General features: G+C 39.0%; 1 protein-coding gene across 3 annotated transcripts in view; it reads left to right on the top strand.

Annotated features, from left to right (window-relative positions):
• LOC124615997 (solute carrier family 52, riboflavin transporter, member 3-B-like) overlaps positions 1–19,806 on the top strand; it is a 125,981-nt gene extending 106,175 nt beyond the window's left edge. The window contains exons 1-3 of one of the 3 annotated variants that reach the window (XM_047144207.1): positions 8,373–8,504; positions 9,776–11,063; positions 19,455–19,806. In XM_047144207.1, the coding sequence (XP_047000163.1) occupies positions 9,849–11,063; positions 19,455–19,649 (1,410 nt within the window). In that variant the 5' untranslated portion in view covers positions 8,373–8,504; positions 9,776–9,848 and the 3' untranslated portion in view covers positions 19,650–19,806. Of the gene's footprint in view, positions 1–8,372; positions 8,622–9,775; positions 11,064–19,454 lie in introns of those variants that run through there. The other 2 variants (XM_047144206.1, XM_047144208.1) reach the window with 2 other exon arrangements.
• The last annotated feature ends 896 nt before the right edge of the window (positions 19,807–20,702 follow it).

The following is a 20,702-nucleotide window of genomic DNA, read 5'->3' as shown; positions in this document are numbered from 1 at the left end:
TATTTGTTTGCTATATATGGGAGGAGAGAGATGTGGTAAAAATCTTATTGAGTTCTCTACCTGTTTGTAGTTTGGAGAAGCATAACAACGCAGTAGAAAAATCCACGTCCTTCCCCCAGTTCCCATAGTGTCTTTTATACTACCTCGAGTTGCAGGAGCAGGCTTCATTTAGCGCTTACCTTACACATCATGCACAGTTGGCAGAGGCAGTCCTGTCACAGTAACTCAGATTAGCCTGTTTGTACATGGGTTGCGGAAGGTAGTAGATATAGCTTTCTCTGGCTTCTACTCAGTTCCGACTTAAACTGGAATGATCACGTGCGTAAATCTGCAGAAATGGCAGCAGTTGCAAGATGCATAGGGACTACTTTAAAGCACATTGGAATTTTACTGTGGTAGATAGGTTCGAGAAAGGTGACTCGTTTCGAGATATGACAGGCTAGAAATATGATTAACTTGTGGCTGTAATCATTAAAGGACTTCTCCATACTGTCGGCGACGTGTAACTGCACTGTTTGTCTGATACTGTACACTCTGGCGATCACCGTGTATATTCAGTGTCGTGGTATTTGTCTGGAAAAAACCATTTCATTCAGAGGTAATGCCATATGTAGATTTATACAGTCAGTACAGTTTTTAACATGGATACTTGTATGCACCTGTAGAACCAAGACTGCTTGTGATGATAATATGGTTGTGTTTTTTAACATCAGGCGGTTTGTAAGACGATTTCGCCTCTCTTTCTAAGACACAGTGGTACCACTCACAAGGAAACTTATGAGACACGTCCATCCATCGTTGATTTTCGGTCGGTATTAATTCGTATCACCAGCAATCCGTTATTGACGAAGTATTATACATAGTAGTATGGGATGTGTGATAGGTTTACCTTGAGCGTCAGACTTCTAAAGTAAGCAAGGTATGGATTTGACGTGGAATACTGTGATAGCAAAAGGAAGAGTATGTCAAGTCATAAGAATGATACAGATATTTCTATTTCCTGAGCCACAGCCATAAGCAGGTTGCATTTCCGATACTTTGCTCATTGTCGAATGTCGTTCAACTAAGACCACAATCGTAGCATTTAATTGTAAGTATAGCGATCAAATATGTATGTGGCCGATTTCGTAGGACGATTCTGTCTGCGCTTGGTTGGCGCGGTGGCCTGTGGCGGGAATGATTCACGTTTCCCACTAACGGCAGGAGCCGTCCAAATGGAGAGGCCTTTTGGGATGCAGGAATGCAGTTGACTTAACCATGTCGTCCTGTAGAAGGCCGAATAGCGTACTAATACTTATTATGTGTTGTACAGCTTTCGTGATCACGTGGAAATTTGAGGAGAGTCAATATGGACATGGGTTCACACTGGACCATTATTTCCTCCTATGGAAATTGTCTGAATGCCTCTTTCATCACATTTCCTGTCATTATTTGGTTGAGAGAAGATCAATTGTGGTGTTTGTCGAGTGCATCTATCAGGTGACAGACAGGTGGAGGACATGTTTGCTGCTTCTCTATACATGAAAAACATCTTAGTTGACTTTGTAAATTATAAGGATGATTTGGAACCTGCTATATCGCCGACATTGGTATCCACGAGTGGAAATATCAGTTTCCTCTATTTTTTTTCGAGTTTTCACGTAAAGGTCTTAGCAGGCAGGATAAGTTTCTAGCTACTCAATGGCTCACAATGATTTTTTAGTCAGGGCAAAATTGTTTGATCTGGGTGGTGGAATCTATGGATGGAATGCACTGACACAAACCCCAACCTGGCAGTCTGAAAATATATATAAAGACGCCACTGTGTGTTGGCTGGACTTACAAGTATCAGAAATATCAAAAGATTTCGTGGAAGTGTAAAATCGATACACCGAAAGGAGTCTAGGGCTTTTCGAATTGTAATTACATCCTTTATTCATCGACAAATACGTAATGGTGGCAGGCCTTTCTGCTGTGTGTAAACGACAACCAGCTGGTGCAAGTGTGGACGTATCATAATTTTTTTGTTATATACACCTATAATTGATAGTCAGAAATGTTATGCTGCTGCTTGAACGTAAAGGTACCGTGGTTTATATTCTGACATATGTTTGTGGGAGGTAATCAAACTGCTATTCACGTAAAAACAAAATATGTCTAGTCGTAATGAAAGAATAGTTTGGACATTGTGAATTGCAGTTTCAACGCACTGTGGAGTATATCCGAACGTAAGTGGTGATAGATTCATTTTGTAAACATCTGCACAATATAGCAATGCAAGTGTTCAACTGGATCTGCTATAGTGTACAAAGAGGACGGGCAATACGTCTGTAACAATACACCCCTCATCGGCACCCCCAAACGTACCCTAGCATATTCCTTGTTGTTCTATCGATAGAGGTGTTGATTACAGTACACCAACCCATGTCGGTGATGTCTTTCCAAGCATTACGTTCACTGGTGTAGTATTTATTATCACATAGTGTCAGACGCTTGTCCTTCATAACACTTGTTTGAGAGAATCCTGGCAGTATAAAGCACCTTCCAGAAGCACTTGTCAGATAATTTCCTAGGACTGACGAGAATCGAGACATATAGCCAGTGTGAGTGTAGGTATACCATAACTTTTTCGGATGCTGTACAGATATAAAAGATAACTGCAGTGTTTGTGTAAAATTTGTATATATTGCAGTGTAATGTTACTGTGGCTTATGTTGTGGTATGATCAGAGAAAATGAGTGTGTGTCCTATCGTGAGGGATGTATAGATTCAGCGCATCAATAACTGGCAAGGGTATGGGAGATTTCTTTTACGTCGAAAATTATGTGCACTATAGATACTGAGATTCATTCCAGAACCACAGCCGTCAAGAGGAGACATTACCTGTGCATCGATCAGTGTCAGACTGTAGCAGCAATCGTAATATTTAATTGTAGTTACACAGGTAAATATGTTCCTGATTCCCAATACTCTTGTGATTCTTGTATGTATTTGATGATCTGTAGACAACTTTTAAGGGGTTTAACCGTCAGTGCAATATGGCGATATGTACAAAATAGTTTTTTGCTGCTGAATGCCTTGTCTGCAGAAAACAATGGCGCTCAGTGCTCCCACACCGGCGGCAGCAGCAGTTTGACAGGTAAATTCAGTGACAGATGGGCTGTCCCGCTAGGATTGCTAGGAAGAATGCACCCTGTGCTATTCTGGGAAGCATTGCAACATCTCTCTCGGCACTGGACCTGCACCGCAGATATGCATCATCGCGCCAGCAATGGTGCCTACGTGAACACGTATTTCGACAGGTATTTCTCAGGTGTTATGTATCAAAGGGATACTGCCGCATCATCCTTGTGGGACCTGAACTGACACCTGTGTGTGGCTCGGCAGCTGACGGCCATGTTGTCACTTTGCGGCATCTGCCGTTTCACCCCGACTCAGGCATTGGTATTAGTGATCTTTTGTTTAAACTATATTCAATCGATTTCACAGACCAATAGGATGCCATGAATTAAGAAAAGACTACCCCATATATGTGAATAATATCAATTTAATTAATGTGCATAAATAGTGTGGTGTTAGTGGTACAATATTAAAGGGGAAGGTGTGGGTGGGTGGGTGGGTGACATAGAGCAAAACAGCAGGTCAAGTGGAGAACACTATGTTAATTTGAACAATTTTTATGTACAGTGGACTACAGTAGTTTAAGGGTGTTGGTGACAAAGAAGAATACGCCAGAAATGACGTTCAAAAGCATTTGGAATACGAAAAGTGTACCAGAAAATGGTGGGAGGACATTACTAATTTGGTATCAAAGGCAGCACAATAATTAAAGGAAATGGGGGTGACATGGAAAACCACTTAACAGAATAATAGGTTAAGTTCTGACAAAGGGCCAAAGATTACGTTAAGACACCCAGAGTACACTGCTGAACATTGGGTTATGCAACATGTTTGCCCCAGAGTTGTTTGCATCTCTGCACATCAGTGTACTGCATTATTTACGAGTAGTTTTCAGGTCTGTAGACTATTTACTGCGACCTCAAGCACATCAGGTTGAGTGTTTTATGTCAGTGTAATAAATATACTGTGTCAAATCTGTCCCTAAATAAATTGTTCCGAAATAAATAAAGTACACAACTTTCTCTCTCCAGCAACCCAGAAAAGCTGAGTCATTTTCCCATCATTCCCCCCTCCAGGCCGCCATCTTGGATTGAGTCACAGGAGGTACGACAGTGGCCTCTGGTGGCAGTACTGTGTACTATGTCAGTTGAACTCCAGACCTCATAGTGGGCACACTAGGTTGAGGTACTGCCTCAACTTGTTTAAGTAAAGACTGTTTAAATAAAGATATAGGTCCATCCTATCCAGCACAGGCTGTCCTTTTCCCTACAGTTCCTAGGAAGAGGTGACAGTTGGATGACTTAGGTTAGTGTAGATAGCCCAAGTGCCCTTTTTCCCACTATTTTCTTAGGATAGTAGAGGTAGCCATGGTGTGCTGCATTGTCCTGATGAAATTTGAACTTCCCAACTACGACCAGTGGGGATTGGAAGAGAAAATTCATATGAAAGGAACCCTGGAAATTAGAGGTACCAAGAGAGTTGTATCAAGATCAACTAACATCAGTGCCTTAAGACATTTTTGTACAATTATGTCGACTGTTAATGTGGATGGTAAATTGGCTGGAAAGTTGCGAGAATTTGGAGGTGCTCTGCCCCCTACAATTCTTTCTCATGTGTGTAATCTTGCAAGGGCAGTACGAAATACCTAGGTGGCAGCAAGCAAGAGTGGGATAATAGGCATAACAGAACTACAACTATGGTATAAGCACTGCTTTTGAGCAATATCTGGTCAACAAAACTTGCTTTTGCTTGATTCCTGGTCTAAGCATAAAAATTATAGGCCTATTGCTTTAGAGCAAAGTAGCCATTCCAAAAAATGTGTGACATTGGAGTTCATACCACCTGGAACCACTGGACAAATTCAGCCTCTAGATTATTTTTTTTTTCGTGCCTATAAAACCTATTATTTCGATATCTACAGCTACGCATTAAAAGATAGCCAGTTTCACGATAAACTCCACGACAGATTGTTTCGGACTTGGTTGCATACCATCACATTCTATCGGTTCTCATCACCCCATTACACGAGTATAATTCTATTATTTTTCAAGGTGGATACCTAACTGAACTTCCTGCACGGTTTGTAGCTCCCAAGGAGTCTGCCTTCGATCTTGATAGTGCGAAACTTCGTGATCTCTGTGGCGCGCCATTTTTCATTCGGTGTTCGTAGTGCAAGTTAATGGTTTCTTTTAAATAGTTCTTGAATGCCGACAACGTCCGTTTCGTGAAGTGTAATACATTACACCCCGTAGAAGGTTGATCTTGTACCCGCCGGACACTCATTTTCTGTTGCCCTCCAGACGCACGTGGTGAGTCAGTAGCTAATATTTGTCCTGTCATAATTGTTAACACAACACTTTCAAATCAGCCTTACTAAAGACTGAACTTGCGATCTCGCAGTCAATGGGTTCCTTGATAGAATGTTGCGCAAGTGTGGGATATCTACACCAAATAGGACTAATAAGGGATACTGAATGCATACAAAGAAAGGCAGCACGAATAGTAGTAAGTTTGTTTGATCCACGGGATAGCGCAACGGAGATGCTGGAAACACTGAATTGGCAGATGCCTGGAGATAGATGCCAACCTTCCCGCGGAAGCCTACTTAACAGTTTTCAAGAAACAGTATTAAGCGACGAATCTAGTAGAAACCCGTATATACCGCTCCCGTAGAGACCGCGAAAACAGTTTAACAGTTTACAGCACGCACAGAAGCATTTAAAGAGTCCTTCCCGCTCTCCATACATGAATGGAATGGAAATACTCTCTAATATGTGGTACAAAGGGAAGTACCTTCCGACATGCACCTTACAGTGTTCGCAGGTATAGATGTAGATTATCTGTATCACCAAACCATTTACCTCATTTTTAAGTACGAAAGATATGACAGCTTAGCATTAGCACCTACGAAGAGAGAATGAGTATGAGCAATTAATGTTTTCGCTTTCCTAAAGATGAACGAAGATCAGACATTTAGTACCATTATGGAATACGAGTAGGTCACAGTTAGTTCCTCTCGTACTTCAAGAAGAGGCAGCAAAATATCATTCTCCACAGTAATGGTAAGGATATGATGTGGCGTCTGACTGGAGTACGATTAAGTGGGGCGGGGAAGGGAGGTGCCCCTTACGTCAGTGCTGGGATCATTTGGGGTTGGTTTTGGGGAAGGAGACCAGACAGCGTGGTCATCGGTCTCATCGGATTAGGGAAGGATTGGGAAGGAAGTCGGCCGTGCCCTTTCAGAGGAACCATCCCGGCATTTGCCTGGAGTGATTTAGGGAAATCACGGAAAACCTAAATCAGGATGGCCAGACGCGGGATTGAACCGTCGTCCTCCCGAATGCGAGTCCAGTGTCTAACCACTGCGCCACCCCGCTCGGTGCTGGGATCACTACTGTTTCTTACGTATATATAATTTTAATCATAGCTATAATTTTCTCAGCACTGTGGTATATATTTCAGAGTAAAAGTCAGTCGTCATCTGTACAGTTCCTCATTCATGGCTCACTCCTATTGTCAGGAAGTTCCTGGAAAACATTTAAGCATAAGCCTGTGTTACATTGTTGATTATGATAATATAATCAGCAGCTAGTCGTTAGCAAAGGATTCGAATGCATCTTATTTTGTTTATCATTAACTTTTCTGTTGTAATTTCATGTACTGATTCGTTCCATGACCGTCAAGATTGAGTCCTCAGTATGGTCCTACAAAACTAGACGTGTAATTAAGGATTTTGTCCTTAAAAATATTAGAAAAAATTATAAATCAATAATTTGATACTTTCCACAGCTCCAAATTTGATGTTTTCCGTAATTCTTTCACTTTGGGTAACTAGGAAGCAATTTGGAATACTGCTGCTGCTGCAGCGTAACTGATTAAAGCAGAAACCCGGGAAGACGATCAAGTGCATAACAAAACTTAAAGATTATCGTTGTCTATCTCTGTTTCCCGATAACGAAAGAAAAAATTGCGACTAAGTGGTTCTTTTTCCCGCGCGCTGTTCATCGAGATTGGGACGCCAAAGAAACAGTCTGATGTTGGTTCAAAGAATTCTCTGCAAACCACTTGTAAGAACTACAGAGCAGTCACGTAGATGTACATCTGAGTTGTGACATGCAAAGACGCTGGATGCAAATTATTAAGATTTAAAAGTGGTGCATTGACTGGAAACTTAAGAAAGGAAAGTTTTTCACTTCACAAAACGGGAACATAGCATCCTGTGACAGTAATATCTGTGAGTCAACACCGGACTCTGTTCACTAATTCCTACCGCTAGGGGTTCTGTGTAACAATTTTAGAGATATTAAACAGAATGATCAAACAGGCTCCATCATTGGTAACTAACTCGGCACACATCAGTTCAGATGTAGGATGCTGGAAAAATGCAGTCAATCTACAAAGGAGATGGCTTACAAAACATTCGTGCGAGCCACCCTAAAATATTGCTGAGGTGCGTGGGACCCTTATCAGTCTTACAAGGCATGGACACACATACAGAAGGGCGGCACGAATGTCACAGGTTTGTTGAACCAAGGACGAGTGTCATAAAAGTACTGAAAAAATCTGAAGTGGCAAACGATTGAGGATAAACAATAACTATCTCTCGAAATCCTACGTACAAATCTTCAATAATCAATGCTATGCGAGCCAGCCACGAATACGTAGAAGTCTCGTACATATCGCGAAGACAAGTTTTAGACTTATTTCCTCCCACTGGGACCCATTTAAGTAGTTATTCTCGCCGCGCTCCGTGCGTGAATGGAATGGGTAGAAACAGTGTGTGTTGATGGTAAGTACCCTCCGCCATGCACTTTGTAGTTGTTTGCAGATAATGTATGTACATGTATACCTTAATGCGCTTTATGGTTCTCTGTCGGTCCCCCAGGCAAGCCAAAGACTACAAAATCAAACCGAATTACTACTACTACTACTACTACTACTACTACTACAAGTATGTTGACGTATTCGTTCTGCTAGAGTAAATGTTAATGACAAAAGTTACCGAAAACCTAAAAAAAAAAAACTTTTTCTTACTCCAGGATCATTAACTTACTTTAATTTTTTTCCCCACCGAATAATTCTGTTTAAATACAGGCTTACGCTTCTACCCAATACCGGTACTGACCACTCTCACTATCGTGTAATTCATATATTTCATAGACATCCCATCACCTAACTGGCGGCACTAGTAATTCTGTAGCCTAATTTAGTAACACCAAATTGTTTAAGCAACTGTTATGCAATGCTGTCGTATCGTGATCTAAACGGCGAACTTGGCACGATCGATGTAGTTAACCTTCACCAACTAGTGACGTCACTCTCAGCTGGTATCAGCGGGATAGCAGCAAACGATGGAAGAGTCGCCCAGATGTTGAACCTAGGCTACGCCTTTCTGTTTGCGTAGCGTATGTAAACTCAGGTCATGCTGTATAAGAAGCCAGTATTAATATTCCCGTCCATGCCGAATTTCAATGGCAGAACGAAAGCAGTTGCAATTCTGCCACGTCGGGTATCGGTCAAACGTAAGCTAGTGATGCGCCTTTTTGAATAGATTAAATTCCTGTTACACATGTCAAGTAACAGATATATTTTCGTTGATTAACAAGCAATTGTACTATTAACCACTGGGCCCTATTTCATAAGTTATGATAATACCGATGTGGGATCGACATGTTGTGCCGAAGTGTCCTATTTAACGGAGTTGTGCCGAAATAACACATTTTTTAAATATCGGTACTGAAATTCAGTTCATTGACGTAATTGACAAAATTTTCAGAGTAAACCATTAAGATCGCGAACTGCCAATAACCTTAATAGAATATTTGCATGCATTTCAGTCTCCGTCATGTTTAACTAGCAAGGACTTTTCAAGGTTTTTAGATGTTGCGAGAAATAAAAATTAACGTATTCTTAAGACTTAGGGTGGCAGGTTTCGGTATAGAATGTGGGCACTGAAAATTCGGGTTATGGATTATGAACATTTTGTTTCTACATGTTAGAAATCTTTGGTATAGAATTAACAGTTTTAACTGTAACACATAATTTATCTTGTGCACATTGCTTTTGCCACACTAACATTAGAAGCATTGTAATTAGTTATTACCACAAATATTCGTGTGAAGCACTATTTCTTGATTTTCTGGTTATAAATGTTTGCACAATTTTTGCCTCGGATGTTGCTATCAGTAAGTAAATTCATTTCTTGAGATTTAAGGAAATACTGTGTAGTGAAGAACCATGTTACTGAGTGTTCATTTTAATGTAAGCAACAGAAGTGTATTCCAGCAAGATTTCTGTACCATTCAGCTTAGCAGCAGTTAATACATTCACAGTGAGGTAAAGCATACAGACGTCAAATATGTGGAATTTCACAACTCTCTTCATTCCAAATTATAACACTACCCAGTGCCATTGTGCAAGGTATCTCAGACAGACAACTCATTTATTAAATTACTGGTATGTTATCCCATCGTAATGAATCCACTGCATCATTATTTCCAAACAGAAGACACTCCCTCAGTGTTAATTTACTTCATATGATTCATTGCTTGAACAAGTATTATGTATTGTATGATTTGAGATATAATAGAACCCCCATATTACTTATTTGCAAACCATGTATTATTGTACAACATTTGAACTAATTTAAATGTATGCTCTTTTTCTTAACCCACAGGTACAACGAATGTGGAAAGAGACTACCACTTCTACCATCCAGCCCTAATAATACAGACTTGCAGAAACCCAACATGAAGTTCTGTGCAAGACAACTTTCTGAGCGGAAGATATTGGTGGATATTTTAGCCATTCTTTTTGGCATTGGAACCTGGATTGCAGTAAATGGACTGTTTGTCCAGCTGCCTCTGCTTGTGCAGACACAACCTGAAGGATGGAATCTCCCATCATACATATGTATTATTATACAAATTGCAAACATTGGACCTTTATTGTATGCAATTCTGCAGAAAACCTTTCCAGGAGTATTAAGGGATAGTATCATAATATATGCAATACTCTTAATTGGAACTGTTGCTCTTTTGTTACTTCCATTCCTCTACAAAGAGACTACTTACATCGATGGTGAAGAGCACAGCACAGCACTGCTTGCACTTTCATTTTTTATTGCTTTAGTGGGCTGTACCAGTTCAGTACTCTTTATGCCTTTTATGAGAAACTATAAAGAAATGTATTTGATTTCTTATTTTGTTGGAGAAGGACTTAGTGGGTTTCTACCAAGCATTGTGGCTCTAGTACAAGGGGTAGGAGGAAATCCTATTTGCGTGAATCAGACTCTCACAAATTCAAGTAATCAAAATGGAAATTCAGAGGTTACTCTTGTTCCATACACGCCACCACCAAATTTTTCGACAACAGCTTTTCTTTTCTTCCTTTTTGGAACACTTTTCATCAGTACTATTTCTTTTGCATTACTGAATAATCTACAGACGTGCAAAGATGAGAAAGTTCCTTCTCCAGATAAAAACACCTCACGACAGAGAGAGAAAGCATCAGATACACAAGAAGAGTCGGGTCTTAATGATGGACTATTAAGTCAACAAAGTACATGTGAAGAATTGAAAGATCTCTGTACAACACCTACAACAGAAGTGTTCCAGCAACCAAGAGAGATGATGTCAGTAACAGCAACATTATCACCCTGTAGTTATTATTGTTTGATGTTCTTGATGGCATGGGTTTGTGCTTTTGGAAATGGAATATTCCCAAGCATTCAGTCATATTCTTGCTTACCGTATGGCAACATAGCATACCATCTGTCTGTCACATTGTCAAGCATGGCTAATCCAGTGGCATGCTTTCTCGGATTTTTCCTGCCATACTCCTCAATCAGGGCAATATCATTCCTAACAGCATTCAGTACTGTTTTTGCAATATACATAGGTATTACTGCAGTCATGAGCCCTACACCTCCGCTAGTCGGATATCCGAGTGGAGAATTCCTTGTGGTAAGTAAGCTAATTTTATGTTTTTATCCCTTCTTTCAATACGTGTAATTAAACTTCTTTAATTCTTTAAAGAATGTTTGAGTAAATTTCTTTTCTGGCAAAACCTGATGTTATAAACATTTATGCTTAGTGTACTACTTCACTAGTCACAGTGTGTTGTCAAAACATTGTCCAAGAATGGTAACAACAACTCTGCTTAATATCTGGAAGTATACCCTTAAACAGCATCCATCCTGCAGTCAACAATCTGCCCTATCCGAACACATGTCTGCATTTATTCTTGAAGCAGCTTATTTTCATATTAGATTACTTGACGTAAATGTGCAAATAAGAATTGGAGGTGCCACAGTTTGAAAAGTTAGGAAATATTTACATTGATATCTTCAAAACACTGATCCTACTGTGTTGCATGTAATGATATATTCTCTAATATAGGACTATCAATGAGTGCGGAGAAGAAGCAATGTTAACAACGTACACATTTGTAGCAATGAAAATAAAGGAGAAAACCGACCGGTAAAAGAACCACACTAAACACTTCCTGAGAAATTAAATGTAAAGACAAGATAACGTTAGCTGTATCAAGTGCAGTTTGAAAAAAAATTTAAGAAAGCATTCAGTGGACAAGATCATCTACACAAAACCTATAAAATTTGATTCTCATGTCCTAAGGAATGTGCCCTCAGACTGTGAGAAAGTATCTTCCACATGAACAAAAACATACTTCTCCAAATAGGTCACATGTAATATTTAACACCACCATGCGAACAGCCCCAGAAGACCCACAGTGGTACTGAATGGCCACCATGTCATTCTTAACCCTTAGGCATCACCAGATGCAGATACAGAGGGGCTGGTCGTCAGCACACCACTCTCCCAGTCATTGTCAGTTTTCGTGGCTGGTGCTGCAACTTCTCAATCAAGTAGCAAGGGCAGAGTGCACGTCGCTTGCCAACACCACTCGGGAGACCCAGACAGTGACCTGTCAAATTGCTAGCCAAGCCCAACTTTAGTGACCTGGAGGGAACTGGTGTTACCACTGCAGTGAGGCTGTTGGCCAACGTGATATGTAAAGATTTTCTAAAATATATAAGCTTTGTATACATGTGAAAAGTGTCATCACATACCAAAGTAATAATGGAGCATACATTCCATCACCAATACATTTGTCGTGTGCTTCCCAGGAGATATGATTCATTATTTAGATAAAAAATAATAATAAAAAAAGAACCCTAAGGTCATTTTGTGGCACTTGCCACTTATGATGCATGTACCTGTGATCTGTACATGCTGCACCAACTTTTGCAGGTGTTGTGGAACTGTTCATACTTCGGTTAGCTTGACACCACGTTTCTGCTTGGTTTTAATTTTCATGTGTAGTCGTGTACAAAGTACAAAAACTAGCATGAAGAAATGTCAATCATTATGAGTTCATCTCTATTGTGGAAGACTTGTCGAGTGCAACCACACCCTTTGCTATCATTAGACAAGTATTGGTTGCATCAGATTCAGTTTTGTACATGATCATGCTGGAAGGAAACTGCTAATTTTTAATGTTATATGTTGTGGGACACATTGTTTATTATTAGCCACTTATCTATCTCACTTTTCATATGAGATAGCTACCATATTTTTCTGGCTTCTGAAAGTTTTACTGTAAGAATTTGTAGAGAAACTACCCATTAAGACCAATTTAAAAAAATAAAATAAAATAAAAACATAAAAAAAATTTCACATCAAATAATTTTGATCCGACCGACCCCATAGTTTAATGATCATCTCCAGAAAATAAATGTTGTAACAATTATTTAATGTATTCATTGCCTGCATCTACAGGATTATTCTGCAACTCTCAATTAATTGCCCGGTAGACGGCTCCTGGAACCATCTTCAAGCTATTTCTCTACTTTTCCACTCTTGAATGGCCTGTGGGAAAATTGAACACTTAAATCTTTCCACACGAACTCTGATTTCTCATATTTTATGACGACGATTCCTTTCTATGTAGGCAGCTACCAACAAAATATTTTCACACTCTGAGGAGAAAGTCCTGCTGCAGTGACAAACTCCTTTGTTTTAACTATTGCCAACACAATCCATGTACCATATCCATTGCTAACACTCCCCTCTTTTGTGCTAGTACAAAATGAGCTGCCCATCTTTGAACTTTTCTGATGCCCTCAAACAATCCTACCAGATGCAGACCCCACACCGCACAGCAATCCTCCAGAAGTGTGGGGGACAAGTGTAGTGTAAGCAGTCTCTATAGTAGTCCTGTTGGATTTTTTAAGTGTTCTGCCAATGAATCCCAGTCTTTAGTTTGCTTTATCCACAACATGATCTATTTGAGTGCTCCAATTGAAGTTATTCATAATTGTAATCCCTAAGCACTTAGCTGAATTTACAGCCTTCAGATCTGGGAGACTTATTGTGTAACCAAAATTTAGCAGATTCCTTTTAGTGTTCATGTGGATGACTTCACACTTTTAATTATTTAGAGTCAATTTTCACTTTCGCACCATACAAATGTCTTGTCTAAATTGTTTTGTAATTTGTTTTGAGCATATGATGACTTTATAAGATGGTAAATAACATCACCTACAAACAATCTAAGAGGGGTACACAGATTGTCTCCTAAATCATTTATGTAGATTAGGAACAGCAGTGGCCAATGGCCTTGCCACAGTGGATACACCGGTTCTCGTCAGATCACTGAACTTAAGTGCTGTCGGGCATGGCCTGCACTTGGATGGGTGACCATCCGGTCTGCCATGAGCTGTTGCCATTTTCTGGGTTGCAGTCAGCCTCGTGATGCCAATTGAGGAGCTACTCGACCGAATAGTAGCGGCCCCGGTCAAAGAAAACCATCATAATGATCGGGAGAGCGGTGTGCTGACCATAAGCGCCTCCTATCCACAACCTCAGCAAAGGATAACACAGCAGTCGGATGGTCCCGATGGGCCACTTGTGGCCTGAAAATGGAGTACAGGAACAGCAGCAGGCGTATACACTTCATTGGGGCCAGATATTACTATACTTTCATTTTACTTCATCACTTTCTGCTAGTTACTTCTTCACATGAAATCATGAATCCAATCTCACCACTGAGAAGATACTCCACAGACAAGCAATTTAACTAGAAATTGCTTCTGAGGAACAGTGTCAAAGACCTTCTGGAAATCAAAAACATTTGGAATCAATTTGATATTCCCTGTCAACAGCACTCTTTACTTCATAATAATAGAGAGCTAGTTGTGTTCAACAAGAATGATAATTTCTGAATATGTGTTTGTCAATAAATCGTTTTCTTTGAGAATTCATAATGTTTGAATGCAGTATATGTTCCAAAATCATACTGCAAATCAGCTTCAGTAATATAGGTCTGTAATTCGGCAGATTACTCTTACATTCTTTCTGTCACTAATTAATTGATGATTGTATCAGTGAATAAACATATTTGAAAATTTATCAACCATTTTTGCCTCCATCATGATACTATGTTCTATTTTTTATTTCCACTTGATGTCGCACCATTTGGATTTGTCTTGCACTTTACTATGTGTAGAGCTACATGTGATCCTCAACAAACTAGTCTAGACACGAACGAATAATTGATTGAAAGAATAAGTATCTCATCTGTTTATAGTCTCCAATGGTATGACAGACTATAAAAGTGTATCCAGCAAATAATACTGGTACACCACATAGTAACACTCTTGTTTATAGCAATAAGGCAAATTTATATTCTGCTGGGTACCTTGAGCTGTAGGAATCCAAAGCAATGAAGAAACCAACGCATTGGTGATATACAGGGTGAATCAGAACTGCACAGACAAAATTTTGAAGTGTGTTCAGTGATACAAGCATTATATTTTGGGTGACCTGTGGTCTCTGGTATGTTCATTAGAGAATAATAAAATAATAATGATTTATTTGTATTTGCTACCAGAATTATCACTGTTTCTGTGAAAATACTTCCACAGCAGTGAAAACACAGGTAATATGGAATCGTCAAAACACAAAAGTATCTGGTTATTCGTGGGAAACAATGTACACATGAAAAACCACTGTGATGTGGCTGCCATCACTGCAGGTGCAGCTGAGAGGAGTGTCATTGTGCTCCTTTCCCAATCCATTAAATGACTCCATAGGTGAGACGCACATTGGCATTAGTATACTTACCATAATACATTGTATCACTGTACACAAGTTGAGACAGTACTGAATGCAAGATTGAGCACTGAGAGTAAAGTAGGTCTTACTATTCTCGACAGCAAGCATCATGAGTGAACAGAACAAACTGGTTTGCAAACAAGACACAGCACACACTGTTGGCATTTGCACTTTGTGCAGATATTTTAAATGAAATATCAATACAAGGGATAATAAATCAAACAACATTGATTTACTCTGTAATGAGCAACCAGAAACCAAAGTCCCTTAAACCAAAGTATTTCATAAATATCCCTAAACAACCTCTGAAATTTTATAGGCTTAGATCTGGTTCACAATGTATATGTATTTCAGCCTGGTAAGCTAGTCCCAGTTAAATACAATCCCATCGTTGAGGATGAAAAATTTATCAACAGTGTCTGAAAGTACATTATAACAAGTTAAGATTGAAAATCAATTTTCAGGCATTAGAGGATGAAATGTCAGACTATTAAAAGAAAAGATGTACATTTAACAAGGTTAAAGACAGGGCACCGCCCTGTAATCCAAATTTAACTCCTCTGGAGAGATGATAAATCAGTGAACAGAAACTACAGTATACCAGTCTTAGTGCAACTCATTTTAACTTCTTGTGCTTGATACGTAAACAAAAGGATACCTTTGCATTTGGAAACTTACCCTCACATTTGGGTGACATATGAATGAGTGGAGTGAAAATTTTGTAATTCTCACTCTCTCCTCCTCTACATCTATGTACATACTCTGCAAACCACTGTAAAGTGCATGGCAGATGGTACTCAGCATGGTACGACATGTTTGGGTTCTTCCCGTTCACTTCACATATGGAGTGGGGAAAGAATGACTGGTTAAATACCCCTGTGCATGCTGTAATTAGTCTAATTTTGACTTCAGTGGTTATGAGAGCGATATGTAGGGAGCTGAAGAATGCCTGTAGGTTCTGCACTTGATATTGAATTTGAAATTTTGTAAGTAGGATTTTGCGGGATAATTTTCACTGATCATGAGTCTGCCAATTCAGGTTTTTCATTTCTGTGATTCCGTCCCATGAGGCAAAAAAAGCTATGGTCATTCATGACACCCATCCTTTTCTGTGTTCAATATGCCCTGATAGTCCTGTTTGGTATGGGTCACACGTACCTTAACAATATTTTAGGATGGGATATACAAGTGATTTGACATTCTCCTTTGCAGACAATGGATTTTTCTAGTATCCTGCCAATGAACTTACATCTGCCACCTGCCTTAGCTATGACTCTGCCTATGTCGTAATCCTCTTTTACATCCCTGCAAATTGTTACACCCTAGTATTTGCATGAGCAGACTGATAGGACTCGAATTGTGAATCATTGATTCTGTGGTCATTGGATACTACGATTTTCTTTGTAAGGTGCATAATCTTATATTTATGAATGTTTAAGGCAAGTTACTATTCTTTGCACTATTTTGAAATCTGATAATATTTCAACAGTTTTTATTTATTTATTTATTTATTTTTTTTTTTTTTTTGAGGCAGTACTTCAATCTTCAATATAAATAACAACATAATCTGTGAAAGTCTGATGTTACTTTTAATATTGTCTGGTACGTCATTAATACACAACATGAACTGTAAGGGTCTCAACACACACTCTTGATTCATATTTGGACTTACTTCTATCGATTACCCTCCATCCACGATAATGTTTCACATTCTCCTTTCAAGAAACGCTTAATGCAGTCACAAATTTCACTTCACACCCATTGTGATCATGCTTTCTATAATAAGCAGAGGAGTGGTACTGAGTCAAATGCTTTATAGAGGTCGAGAAATACTATTTACTTGGTTGCCATGACCTACGACATTTACGTCGTCATGCTCAAGCACAAGTTGAGATTCAAATGATAGATGTTTGCCGAATTCATTCTGGTTGGTATGGATGTCATTCTGTTTGAAGTACCTCATTATGTTTGAATCAGAATATGTTGCAAGATTCTAAGATGAATCGACATTGAGGGTATTGGATGGTAGTTTTATCGGTCTGATTTGTGCTTCCTTCTAGCCACTGGGCACCATCTTTGTGTCTGTAGTATATTATGATAGACATCTACCTTTGTAAATTGTAGTTTTAACACATTTCTAAGCAAATTTCTCTTTGCCTTTAACATATGTCTCCCAGCAGAAACTGAAATAATAGTGCCACTGGCGTTTGAAAGGAACCCTAAGTAAAAAAAATGCATTGAAACACCAACCAGTTCAGAGAGAGAATGATACAAAATGGCCAAGATAAACAAATATATGCAACTAATTTTACATTGTAGACAGTAATGACCAGATAGTCCATGGACACCAAACACATAGCAAGCTATTTTCACAATCACTTTCTAAATATAACTGATAAACTTTGTATGGTCAGGTTAAAAGAAAAAAAAAATCACAGTATATGTGACAAGCAGTGTCATTAGGATTCAATCAACTTTAGGCCAATCAAACTTGTTCCAGGAAAACTGGGAAGGTAATTAAACCTAAAAAAATTTTAAAAAATCATGGAGCCGGTAACATTTGAAGCAAAATATTACAAGCACAATTTTCTGATCTAGCTCCTGTACTCAGTCTTATATTTCATGCGTAGCTTTCACTAGACGTGTCTGACAATAGGCTGAAGTACATCATTGTTAAACCTTCTTTGAGAAAGTAGGAGGACAGGTAACTGCTGCTCTGTTTCACTATTAATTTCTTTCTCAAAACTTTTGGAAAAGTTAATGTATTCAAGAATAATGGTGCATATCTGCTAATATAAGATTCTGAGTCAGCCATAATTTGGATTCCAGAAGGTCTTCTCCATGGAACATGTAATACAGCAGTGGTTGTCAGCCTAACCCCTACTACCCACTACCTACTGTAAAAAAAAGACATAACAACACATCACCCTCACAGTACATTTACTCTCTTATGGGAATGATCAGGCACAGTTTCAAAATAATAGCATCATTCATAGATAGAACATAAGAATAAAAATGACCTCCTCTACCCACAACCCATAACTGTACTCTTGCACAGACAGAAACAAAGTTTGCAGTTATAAAAATATTTTACCACCTGTGTGCTGGCAGATAATTTTTAAAAACATAGACAAATTTCTGCGTATGTGGTTAGCTTACATTTATCAAATTTTTGATGTAGATTAAGATTTTAAAAAATCCAATTATGTAAATGGCCAGCATATAGCAATGTTTTCATAGAGAAAATGTATCTTCTTTGTAAATCTACTGACACATTACAGATCTCAGAGAATCATGCCATGCCAAATATGAGCTGTGGAACATAAAAAAACACAACTAAACCCTTACTAGGGTATTAAAACTTTCTACCTTACTTAGATAAGATGGTGCACTCAAAAATTTCCAATTTCTATTTTTTTCTGTATAACCAACAAAATCCTTTTGTTTTAACTGTTCATAGCTCAGGCTGAGCCATGTACTTGGTGCACATTTCTGGTATAAATGCTGAATGAAACTGGCAGACTAAATGCAGCTATTGTCACAGCAAATACACATGTTATCAAGCAATATAATTATGACCTATTCAGCCTTGTAATTATAAAGACTATTTATATTGTCATAGTAAATGAATTGATCACTAATTCCAGGCTCTGTTATTGTTTACATTATTTTAAGATTTTATTATAACTATTTTACATATCTTTGACAACAGTTATAAAGGAAAGAGTACTTTCACATTCAGCATTTACAAAGATTCATCCAGATTTGGAACTATGAACTATCAGTATATGATGGAACCATTTTGCCCCATGCAAAACTACTGTTTTTCTAATTATTTCTTTTCTCAGACGAAAGTAATTCTTTCCAGAAAATACTGATTTGTGTTGCAAAAAACCACAGTGGGAAATTAAGCTATTAAGCACAACAATAATCGGTCAACAATACAAACAGAATGAAACAATGAGACTGCTGATGTGTCATTTTCAGTGCTACACAAATGCTCTACACTTACTGTGTATGAAAAAAAAAAAAAAAAAAAAAAAAAAAAAAAAAAAAAAAAAAAAAAAGCTTAGTGTTTGACAGGTTTGCAGTGCATAAATTTTTACTGATTCACACAGCACTCAGATAGCAACACTTTAATACGGAAGTTACATATCTTTATCGAGTTAGTAATATAAGTAAAACAAAGCCTGATCTTTTTCCTCTCGTTTCTTTCAGGTTACTTCATGGATCCTTTTCACGGGAGGCATTTCCTATATCAAGATGTCAATAGCATCTCTGTTTCGCCGAGAGGAAGGTCGAGCTTTGGTCTGGTGTGGTGCAGCACAACAAATGGGTTCTGCTGTTGGATCTGTTGTTATTTTCATCTTAGTTAATTATTCAGACATTTTTCACTCTTACAGCCCATGCTGACACCAAGTTGAAATTATGTCTCAGGTTTTAAACTCCTGTACAAAGATCAGTATTATACATTTGCCTGTATGAGTATTATGACTGGTTATGCGATGACTTTTGTAGTGTGTTGTATATGAAATTTTTTTTTACATGTAAAATAAATTATTCTTTTTTATGAACTTTGTTGTTAATGATTTACAAGGAGAAAGAACTCTGAAACAATAACATGTACCATTTCAAAAAGACCTCTTATGGGTAATTCTTCAAAACTACAAAATTTGTTTCCAATGATATTTCTTTGTAATAACCCACACTAGTGAGACAAACCAGCAAATACTGAAAAATTGGAAAAAACATACACTCCTGGAAATTGAAATAAGAACACCGTGAATTCATTGTCCCAGGAAGGGGAAACTTTATTGACACATTCCTGGGGTCAGATACATCACATGATCACACTGACAGAACCACAGGCACATAGACACAGACAACAGAGCATGCACAATGTCGCCACTAGTACAGTTTATATCCACCTTTCGCAGCAATGCAGGCTGCTATTCTCCCATGGAGACGATCGTAGAGATGCTGGATGTAGTCCTGTGGAACGGCTTGCCATGCCATTTCCACCTGGCGCCTCAGTTGGACCAGCGTTCGTGCTGGACGTGCAGACCGCGTGAGACGACGCTTCATCCAGTCCCAAACATGCTCGATGGGGGACAGATCCGGAGATCTTGCTGGCCAGGGTAGTTGACTTACACCTTCTAGAGCACGTTGGGTGGCACGGGATACATGCGGACGTGCATTGTCCTGTTGGAACAGCAAGTTCCCTTGCCGGTCTAGGAATGGTAGAACGATGGGTTCGATGACGGTTTGGATGTACCGTGCACTATTCAGTGTCCCCTCGACGATCACCAGTGGTGTACGGCCAGTGTAGGAGATCGCTCCCAACACCATGATGCCGGGTGTTGGCCTGTGTGCCTTGGTCGTATGCAGTCCTGATTGTGGCGTTCACCTGCACGGCGCCAAACACACATACGACCATCATTGGCACCAAGGCAGAAGCGACTCTCA

Source organism: Schistocerca americana, chromosome 5, assembly GCF_021461395.2.
Source record: "Schistocerca americana isolate TAMUIC-IGC-003095 chromosome 5, iqSchAmer2.1, whole genome shotgun sequence".
Classification (NCBI taxonomy): domain Eukaryota; kingdom Metazoa; phylum Arthropoda; class Insecta; order Orthoptera; family Acrididae; genus Schistocerca; species Schistocerca americana.
This window is presented reverse-complemented; position numbering and strand designations above follow the sequence as displayed.